This window comes from Vicia villosa, linkage group LG2 (genome assembly GCF_029867415.1).
Source record: "Vicia villosa cultivar HV-30 ecotype Madison, WI linkage group LG2, Vvil1.0, whole genome shotgun sequence".
Lineage (NCBI taxonomy): Eukaryota > Viridiplantae > Streptophyta > Magnoliopsida > Fabales > Fabaceae > Vicia > Vicia villosa.
This window is the reverse complement of record NC_081181.1, coordinates 17,650,301-17,661,145: the sequence shown is the minus strand read 5'-3', so window position 1 is coordinate 17,661,145 and position 10,845 is coordinate 17,650,301. Positions and strand designations below refer to the sequence as shown.

Sequence of the window (10,845 nt, the reverse complement as noted above, 5' to 3'; positions counted from 1 at the left end):
GACGTTTATTCAATATTTTCTTAACGGTCTATTTAACATACTTTTTTATTTGTTTTTTTTGTAACATGAGAGAGAGCCGTTGAAAATGGTGAACCACGCCCGGAAAGTTTTCAGTCTGTTTAAACCGACTGCCGAGTGGTTTAACGACGCTGTGAGAGGTTCATGGCTTAGTGGGCTCTGCATGACGGGGTATTCCACCATCAGCCACGGCATGCAGGGGGCCTTCGTGGAGCGGTGGCACAAGGAGACGTCTTCTTTCCACTTTCCGGTTGGGGAGATGACGATCACCTTGCATGATGTGCAGTGTCTTCTCCACCTGCCGATCAGGGGGGCGCTGTTGACCCACTCCCGGATCCAGAGGATCGAAGCCAATGAATGGATGGCGCTCTATTTGGGTATGGAGCCCGAAGCTGCTGACTACGAGTGCATCACGACATCTGGGCCTCATATCCGGTTCACCACACTGAGCCGCTATTTCGAGCACCACCTGGACGCGGCGGCCGATGTCGAGGATGCGGGTGACGACCTATTTACACATTATCACCGTGGCTGCGCTCTCCGGTGCTAGTACATGCATGTGGTAGGCGCTGCGATCTTTGTGGACAAGAGTGCGAGGTACGTCGACGTGACCTACCTCCGCTACTTCATGGACTTAACCACCGTTCACCAGTGGAACTGGGGGGCAGCTACTCTGGCATACCTATACCAGAAGCTGAATGAGGCCTCCAACTGGAGGACGAGGCAGTTGACCGGATCCTGCACACTACTCACGGTACGTTTCATTTTAATTGTTTCGTATTTATTTATGTTTCGTATTTACTTATGTTTCGTATTTATTTATATTTCGTATTTACTTACGGTACGTTACATTATCGTGTTTGTGTTTCAGAGCTGGATCATCTCTTACTTCTCCCGGAGCCACGACTTTCACATTGATCCTGAATACGTTGACGCCATGCCTAGGGCCGCCAGATACGTTCCCCAGAGGGGGAACAATGCGGTGGGACCATACCGTGGGTACCTGGACCGCACGATGCACGATGACGTCACCTGGAGGCCATTCAGCGACTACACTCAGGTTGTCCCCTTTAACGGCATATCTTTATATTCTGGCTGGTTGGCATGCGGGACCAGCATCATGGTCCGGTATCTCCCTGAGCGGTGCATGCGGCAGTTCGGATTTGTGCAGATGATACCCAGGTCACCTTTTGAAGCTGCTCCCGACACAGTGACCAGAGTGCAGCTCACTGCCATATTTGAGGATTGGGAGCATCATGTGGTACCGGAGGAGTATCGTCGCATTCGGGTCACCCAGGACTGGCACAGTGTGGAGGGGTACGTCATATGGTTCTACCGGTTGTCACATCATCTGCTGACACCCGACGCTCCCGGCGCTCCTAGGCCAGCACACGAGGATATCTTGGAGAACCAGCAGGCTGAGGATGACCACGCCATTGATCTCCTGCCGATATGCCAGCGGATAGAGATGCTTGGGCGGGACGCGTTGGATCGAGGTTTCGTTCATCAGGGCGGTCCAGAGGCAGTCGCCGTGATGGAGATGATCGTCACTGATGCGGGCCGTGTGGCGGCATACAGGCGGCAGAGGAGGTCCCAGGGAGAGAGGGTTAGGCATACCCAGTAGTGGTATCGGGTTTATTTGTTTTTGTTTTCGGATTGTATCTTTCGTACACTATTATTATTTGGATTTGGATCGGATCGGCTTGTATATATTACTATTTTTATCATATTAGTATATTAGTATTTTCTGTTTATATATCGCTTATTTTATTTGCCGTCTTCCTTTAATTAAAAATACGAGGCTGTTTCCAAAAACATAAAAAAAAACACAGTTTCTGCATAATTCGGAAGTTCATTTTCGAAACCCCCCAAAATCTGAAAAAAGGTGTTTTCGGAAGTGCATCTCCGAAAACACCCCCCATTTGGTGTTTTTCGGAGATGCACTTCCGAAGTCTGAAAATTTTAAAAAAAAAAAAAAACTTCAGAAATGCATTTTCGAAGCAGGGGTAAAGTGGGGTTTTCACTGGGGGTGACCCCCATAGGGAGGTGGGTAAAGAAATTTTCAGAATAAATCCATAGTGAAACAGTTGATCGAATTACATATGATTATTGATGATCTTGAGAATATTGAGATGAAGATTGATGACGAGGACAAGACTCTACTTTTATTATCCAGATCCTTTGTGAACTTCAAGGATACCTTGCTTTTTGTAAGAAATGTACTACTCTAAATGAAGTTCAAACGGTTGTGAGACACAGAGAATTTTTAAAGGTTAAAGATTTGAAAATTGACGATTATAATAAAAGTTTGAATAGATTATAATAAAAGTTTGAATATCTCCAAAATATGAAAACTAGAGAAAGGTCTAAATGAAAAAGATTCGACAAGTCAACGGTAAAATATTTACTTGTCATAAAACATATCACTTCAAAAAGTTATATTTTGAAAAAAGTCAAAAGATGTAGAAAACTAAAAGCAATTACATGAATTGAAAAGCAATCAACTCAAAAGGTTATTAAAGTTCAAAATTTCATAATCATCCTTGAATGTTAAAATGAAAATGAATTCCATTTCTTTATCATAATGCAACTTCATTTTTCCTGTAAAATAAGTTGTTGGTTATATTTTTTAATTGCGTTAGACCTAGCCGGCGAAATACGTGAACTCCTATTGTTTATATACTAAGAGTTGTTGACAATGGCACAAAAATATGTGATATTTGACAAAATCTTACTTCTTAATCAATATGTATGATTCATGGAAATAATCAAAGTACTTTTTTAAATGATTAATGAAACCACTTGGTCATAACAAAACTTAATACTGTATATAAAAATTTGTTGATTTGGAAAAACAATAAACCTTAAACCTCAAAAGAAAAGTTATGAATTGTCTATTGTCTAAGAATAGAAGAAGAAAATTTCAAGACATAATTTTATACAAGTTAGAAAGGGTTTATTTTATTGTTGTGAAAAGAAAAGAATAAAGAAATACAAGTGTGTTAAATTGGTGATGTAATGAAAAAAAAAAAAAGTTCGTTGACATTGCAATAGGAAAAAGAATATATATTTTTGAAGAAAAAAGAAAAATCAAAGAATAGAAAATGTTGTAAACAGAACCAAATCCAGATAATCACCAAGATATGTGTTTGTATATAATTTCGGCTAATAAAATTCTAAGAAAAACAAAGATGTTTATAGCTTGGCCACATTACAACCTTACAAAACTTTTGTGTTCACAATTGATTAAAGTTTATACTAAGGTCTCTCAAGTGAGCGACTATAATTTATCGTCGTTTTTTTAAATTTTTTTAGAGTATTTAGCGGGGTTATTAACCCCAAAAAAATAAAAAATCTAGCAAAATATTAATAAACAGTACATTTTTTATGAATAGTAAAAATAAAATTTGTAAATAACAGAGGTTTTAGATTCTACAAAATAACTCAGGTAAAAAAAATATCTCTAGAGACCTATGAAAATTTCTCACGATAGACCGCGCCTTTATATATCTATGCTTTCACGATAGACCGCGCCTTTATATATCTATGCTTCGACGAATCTATATTAATATTAAGATATTTTTTATAAGTGATTCTCCTTGGTCTTAGAAATTTTAATAAATGTATTTCTTTACTTCCTCAAAGCACATAATACATACTTCATTTCTTCGTAAACACATAACACTATACTTATACAAAACATTTATACCTCAAGTTATATGTTACAAAGATACAATACATATAAGGGTCTTGCTAACCAGTGCCCTCAGGGCAATGGTTAAGCATTCCTAAAAAAGAAAATATTTTATAGAAATTTTAATATTTCAATTTTCAAGGCATTAAATACGCAGATTACCGAGATAAGATTACTATTTTAAAGTCTTAATCATTGCCCTAAGGATACTGGTTAACATTTCCCTAGATGACAACATTTTTATAAACACCGTGATGATTCCATTGCTAGTGTCAATTAACGACCATCTTGAAGGCTTGTGGTGATAGAAGCTTGTACTGAGGTTACATCCAACGCAGGAGCATGATAGGTTGCAACTGGCCTCTTTGGTGAAAGATTTGGCATCAAAACCTCAAAATTAAGCACTTGAATTGCTTGTCTAATGGATGGTCTTAGATTCACATCAGGATGTGCACACCATAATCCAACAATCATCAAACACTCTACTTCTTTCTCATCAAAATCCTTTCTCAAATTCTCATCCATTGCCATAAGTAGCTCTCCTCTTCCATAATGATCCCAAACCCACTCAATCATTCCCTTATCTCCTCCATCTTTGTCTTTCATAATTTGAACAGCTTTCTTTCCAGTGGTGATCTCCAAAGCAACTATACCAAAACTATACACATCTGACTCTCTGCTGGCCCGTCCAGTACTCACGTACTCCGGAGCTAGATAGCCTAATGTTCCGGCTATACCAGTTGTCTGAGGCCCAAGCTCATGATCCATTAGTTTCGCCAACCCAAAATCACCAAGCTTGACATTGAAACTAGAATCTAACATAACATTACTTGATTTGATGTCTCTATGTATCACACACCTCTCCCATTCTTCGTGTAGATAAAACACACTAGACGCCAACCCGAGAGCTATTTTGTGCCTTAAGCTCCAAGAAAGGGGCGTCCTTTTACCAAATAAATGATAATCAAGGCTACCATTAGTCATGAACTCATAAACAAGAAGAAACTCACCTTTGTCATGACACCAACCCAACAACTTCACAAGATTCCTATGTCTAAGTTGACTAATCACTTTAACTTCAGTTACATACTCTTTCTTACCTTGTTTTGATCCTCTTGATATTTTCTTCACGGCAACATGCAAATCTAAATCAGCAAAGTAACCTCTATAAACAGCTCCAAAACCACCTTGGCCCAACTTTCTATCCACAGAGAAGTTATTGGTGGCAATATCAAGTTCCTTGTAGACGAACCTTCTCGGCCCTGCTCCTCGTTCAAGGTCATCATTCATTGAAGTTAAATGCATAGCCTCATCTTTTTGCTTTTCAATAATCTTTCTTTTCCTCTTGATTACTACATATGCTACCAATGCTCCCACTACTATTGCAACCCCACAAGAGATTGTTATTATCACAATTAGTCTCGTTTCTTCTGTATTACTATCCTCATTGTCGTCCAGAGTGGAGTTAAATTCCCATGACAAAAGATGATTTATTTCTCCAACATAACTTGTTGCAGCAGAAAATCCTATAGTTACCCATTCGGGCAAAGCCTTCATCAAATCGATTTGATATGAAAGACTAGTTTTTTCTTGAGGATCGTAAGTACTTTGATATCTCCACGATACAGTCAAATTCTTGGTTGTAGAATTATAGCTAATACTTACATCAACATTATCTCCACTATGCACGCTCGCATTCCAATATGTTGAGGTTGATGATATGATCGAATTATTGTTGATTCCCACATGCTCCGTTGTCTCACCCCATTCACCATTTGCGCGAGAATCAAACTCCACATGAACAATTTGATTACTAGGTGAGTCCATTGTTGTTGTATTAAATAGGCCCATAAATCCACCATCAGAATTGAGTGGGATTTCGAAACGAAAAGGAACCAAGAAAAAGGCAAGTCCATGGCCATATGAAGATCTATTTTGGGTGTCTATGATAAAGGTGTAATGAGTTGTGAAGTCAGTGACTTGGCCTGTTTTTGAGTTCTAAATTAACACTTTTTCATAATAGAAGACTCTTCCGGTTTGACATGTATATAATTCATTGATGTTAAAGTTAACTAGTCTATCACTTGGTGCTGCAGAACCTTGGTAGACTAAGTTGGCTTCACTAGGATCAAAACGGGAAAATTTGAAGTGAATTGAATTAATAGGGAAAGTGAAGAAGATTAAGGACATGAAGAAGAATGTAAGAGAATAGAATCTAGGAGCCATGCTTTGAAGTTCAAAAGAAACGATGAGTTTTTTTGTGACAATCTTGAGATGATAATAATGAGTTATATAGATGATATTTTGAAAATGGTTGCATCAAATGGTACCTACAAAAATATAAAAATTTCATTACATTTGACTCGTTCAATTCAATTGAATTGAATAAAGCAATAAATTATTTATACTACTTCCCTAAGTTACACGTTAAAATAATAATAAATCTATTATAATATATAAAAAGTAAAGTACCTGATAATTACACTTTAAGCCCTCTGATTAAATAACTAAAACCGTTCAAATTCCATGGGTAAATTTGTCCTTCTGAAAAATAAAGCCACCATATTCATTTGACATTAAATGCTATCTATTGTGTCACTGTTTGATTGGTTGGTTTCATTTTTATTTATTTGGTTTTTCCTTTTTTTTATCTATTTTATATTATATTATTTTATATTATTTTATATTATTTTATATTTTAGGTGAAATAATGTCAAAAGCTGCATTGATAATATAATTGAGTTTAAATATCAAAGCAATTTCATAATTACTCCCCTACACAATAAATCCCTGGCCACGTGAATCAAAGAAAAAAAGCCACAAATCTGGCTTGGAAAACACAGAACTCCATTTCTTCATTAACTGCAACCTTTCATTGTTCCATAAACTTTTTGTGTTCCATAGGCTGCATGAAACATGACCAAATGCATAACCATGTATATTCTGCTGCATCTCAGTTCCCTGTGATTTTCGCTCCTCTTCCATCTCAAGACAAATCATTCGCCTCCATCACCTTCCCCGCGATTTTCACTCCTCCTTCGTCTCAAGACACTATCTTCTTCTCCATCCCCCCGTCTCTAACTTCTGTTAAACATTGTTTATATTAATCTCCATTTGATTCATCTTTGATAATTAACTGAAATCTCTACTCTTCTTGCAGAGTTTGTATGTGAATCATGTCTCGCCCAATTGAGCCATTGAAAGAGATCAATGATTCAAAAGATTTGTGGAAGATCGCTGTTAGATGCAAACATCTATGGTCTGTCACAAGTTCTTCAAACAAAGAACACATGGAGATGGTTTTGGTTGATTGTAAGGTACTGTAGCAGGATATGGTTCCCCACTGATTACTTATTATATGTTTTGTATTGATTAACCACTGATGATGAAATGTTCGTTTCTTTCAGCGTGATATGATTCAGGCTGTTGTCCCTGCTTATTTGCTTTCGAAATTCAAATCTGAAATTGAAACAGGAAACTCTTATATCATGCAAAATTTTAAAGTTGGGAGGAATGATTTTGCTTTTAAGTCGACAAATCATGCATACAAATTGGTTTTTTGTGGGTCAACTTCTGTTAAGAAGGCAGAATTTCCTGACATCCCTCATAACTACCTTAACATTATTGCTTTGAATTCCATAGTTGAAGGAAGGTTTCAATCAAATGTTTTGGTTGGTAAGTTCCCTACACCCTAGTTTCAGAAATTATAATTTATTTTTGTTGAAAAATTTTAACCAACCATTTTTTTCTTAGATTTGATTGGAGGAATCACTGATATCACTCAAACCCAAGTTAACGGTGACAACAACAAGAACAGAATAGTTTTTTCAATTGTAGATGCCAGCAAAACAGTTGTACAATGTACTCTTTGGGGCCAACTTGCAGTTCAGCTATATGAGTATTATAAGAATAATAAGCAAGCATCAAATATTGTCATTGTGCTAATCAATGCAAGGGTTAAAGAGGCTCAAGGTAATCATGCATGATACAATAGTTTAAATGTAAATGCTCAATATCTTTTATATCCAACAGTTGTAAATGTTTCTTCAATTCCTGTGATTCAGGAGGATTTCCAGTTAGTGTTTCCAACACATGGAATGGAACGAAACTGTTGATTAATGACCTTGCTATTGAGGAAGTCAAGAGTCTAACAGAAAGGTGCTATAGCATGTGTCTGTTTCTTTTTTATATCGTTTGGAATGCTTATTGATCTTCTTCTTAACTGTCTTGCATAATAATTTATTTAACTTGATGTTGATTTTAATTGAATTTAATGTTGTGTTTACATTTTTCAGACTTGGTGTTGATTTGCCTTTGTTATCATCTTCAAGTGTACAAGTTGAGACGACGCAAAACTCATTTTATTCTGACTATGACAAATTTGTTTGGAAGGCTGAAATAATGAGTCTCTCTGAGATAACAAATCTGCAACATGTAAGAAAGAATGAATGTTTCCTTATATTGCTATCGTTCTTAAAGCCTCATATAACTGTAATTGATATTCTCCAACTTTGTAGGAAACAACCTGTGTTACCGTTGCTACCCTCGATAAGTTTGATGCTGGGCAGATGGGGTGGTACTATGATGGATGTGTGGAATGTACAAGGAGTGTGACTGCCAAGGATGGAAAGCTGAAGTGTTTTAAGGATCATATTAGCCCAGAACTTGTGCCACGGTATACTTTATAATCCTCTTCCATTACCAACTGGTAATGTTTATATTCTCTTACAAACAGTGAAGATTGATGTGTTCTCCTATGTTTCATGAATCATTAAGGTATAAGCTTGATATAACAGCTGTTGACGGCAGTTCGAAGGCAAAGTTCGTCTTTTGGGACACAAACTGCGTGAAGTTAATTGGGAAGTCTGCTCTTCAAATGAAGATGGATTTAACACAGGTATGTAATTGTTGCATACAACAATATTTAAATCAATTGTTTTTGGTTTTTAATGTGTCTAATACTATTTATTCTTATAGTCTGTTGATTACGATCCACTTGAGTTCCCTTACGAACTTGACTCCATATTGGCAAAAGAATTGGCAATTAGAGCTGTTTATCAGCCTAAAAATGGGAGACTTTCTGTCATTGGCTTCAAGATTGATGAAGATGTGCGTAATAAAATTAAGGAGAGTTTCAAATTTGAAGAGGTAATCTTTTGTAATCTTCGTTTGATGAGTGCTTAGTTTTCTTAGGGCGTACACTAACTGTTTGTTATTTTCACCAGACCTCAAAGCTTCGAGCACCAGAACCTCTGTCCCAGGATGACATGAATAGCATTTCTGTATGTATTTTTTACATGTGATATTCTATACTTGCTGGGCAACTTTATCATTGTGTCATTATTGTAAATTTTATCGTTGCCTTTCTTTATTCATGATAGGAACCTCTATCTGCATCTGCAGAAAATGACCTGAGCATTGAAAATTCAGGACTCACTCCATGTAAGAGACTTATGAATGATGCAGTAGAAGATAATGATAGTGTACAACAATCATCAACCAAGATGGCCAAAGATATTAAACAGGAGAAATAGTTAGCTTCAAAATTTATAAGTTTTAAATTTACATTGCCTTATGATCAAGAGATTTGGTTTATTTAATTAGTTGGATGATATTTTATTTTGCTGTTCTGGTACTTAGTTTATCATAATTGTTGAGTTTGAGGTTTTCTAAAGACATAGATATGTTGAATTACAATTGTCCCATTTAGTTATGATATATACAAGGTTTTCATTGATTTGAGTTTATCATGATGAGCATTGTTTCAAATCTACTTCTGTTTGAAATGCTTCTAATGAATTTGAATTTGAATTGCTTAAATAATATACCATTGTTGTCATATATTATTAAAGATTTTAATTGATCGAATTCCGAACAACCTAAAGTTTTATCTTTAACACTATCATGCTGTATTGATATGCATTTGTATATGTTTTATAATTTAGAGTTGATGGCATGGTTTATATTCTAAGTAGAAAACGAACACTCTAATTAAAAAACACCCTGTCTAAATGAGCCTAACTATAAACATTTTAAAAAACAGATATGTGAATAACAGTTATGGAAAACTTTGTAGAAGTTAGGTTCTGCCCTTACAAATTGACTGTAACAAGTTTTGGAAAACTATAAGTGTCATCATTACATAGATATTTGGATTGTGTTTGACAGATTAGGTTTCTAAATCCAAAATGGTGAGTTCATTCTTGACAAGCCAATGTAACTTAAACCATTGAGCAAATTATGAAGTTGTGTTAACAATATATTTAAACAGCAAAAAAAATGTATAGTTTGATCCAGATGATATATCCAGTGCAGACAAAATAAGTAACCTTATATTGAATACTATCGTGGTTTAAGTTATAAACATATTTACATAAGTAGGGTATCAACCAATAATGGACAGGCAATGTGTACACATTGCGAATTTAATGAGAAAATTAAAGAACAACACCATATATGCAAGTTTAAACATTAAAGATAATTCAGTACTACCTTCATTATGAAGGTTACTTAATCATACATCAAAATATGTCATGGCCAATAAAACAACAGTTATCAACACATGTCTTAAATATCCTTAACAAAAAAACGATTGTTTTGATTGTACCCACAGTTAAGTTAAAATCAAAGAGAAAAAACAAATACACATAGATAAGCTAACTTAATTGCTGGTCTGCTTCACTTTCCTCTCAACCCTCGCGTACAAGATTTCCTGGTCTGAATTATAGTTGAATACCACCTTATGACCGACCTTCAACTTTCTGTCCTGTACAAATGCATACCAACCATAACCAAGATACACTTCAACGTATTTTCTGTTTGACTTCAGAATCTTGCACTCATAGAAAGATAAGTCTTCAAGATCATACAGCCTACATCCTGTTATGTCCGGTCTTAGAGCTTTCTTTATCACCTCCTGAGGGAATTGCTGCATCACAAATTGGTTGTTGTTACAAATGTTCACATCATTAATCGTACAAACATCACTTTAATATTGAAATCAAAGATCTTATAAATGATGCAGTAGAAGATAATTAATAGTCTGCAATAATCACCAACCAAGATTTTGAAGATATTAAAAAGTATAAATAGTTACATGATTTTTTCTAATTTTTGAACTTTCCATGCTTAAT

The 10,845-nt window shown here is 35.8% G+C and overlaps 1 protein-coding gene and 1 pseudogene across 1 annotated transcript; one reads left to right on the top strand and one right to left on the bottom strand.

The window, feature by feature from the left end:
* Window positions 1-3,713: 3,713 nt before the first annotated feature.
* On the bottom strand, window positions 3,714-5,952 carry LOC131645961 (L-type lectin-domain containing receptor kinase IX.1-like; annotated as a pseudogene).
* Window positions 5,953-6,888: 936 nt separating this feature from the next.
* Window positions 6,889-9,246, top strand: LOC131648653 (uncharacterized). The gene is made up of 9 exons (XM_058918390.1): window positions 6,889-7,029; window positions 7,120-7,387; window positions 7,466-7,684; window positions 7,777-7,870; window positions 8,008-8,146; window positions 8,230-8,387; window positions 8,489-8,609; window positions 8,690-8,860; window positions 9,094-9,246. The coding sequence occupies exons 1-9, from the start codon at window positions 6,889-6,891 to the stop codon at window positions 9,244-9,246; spliced, it is 1,464 nt and encodes a 487-aa protein (XP_058774373.1).
* Window positions 9,247-10,845: the final 1,599 nt, after the last annotated feature.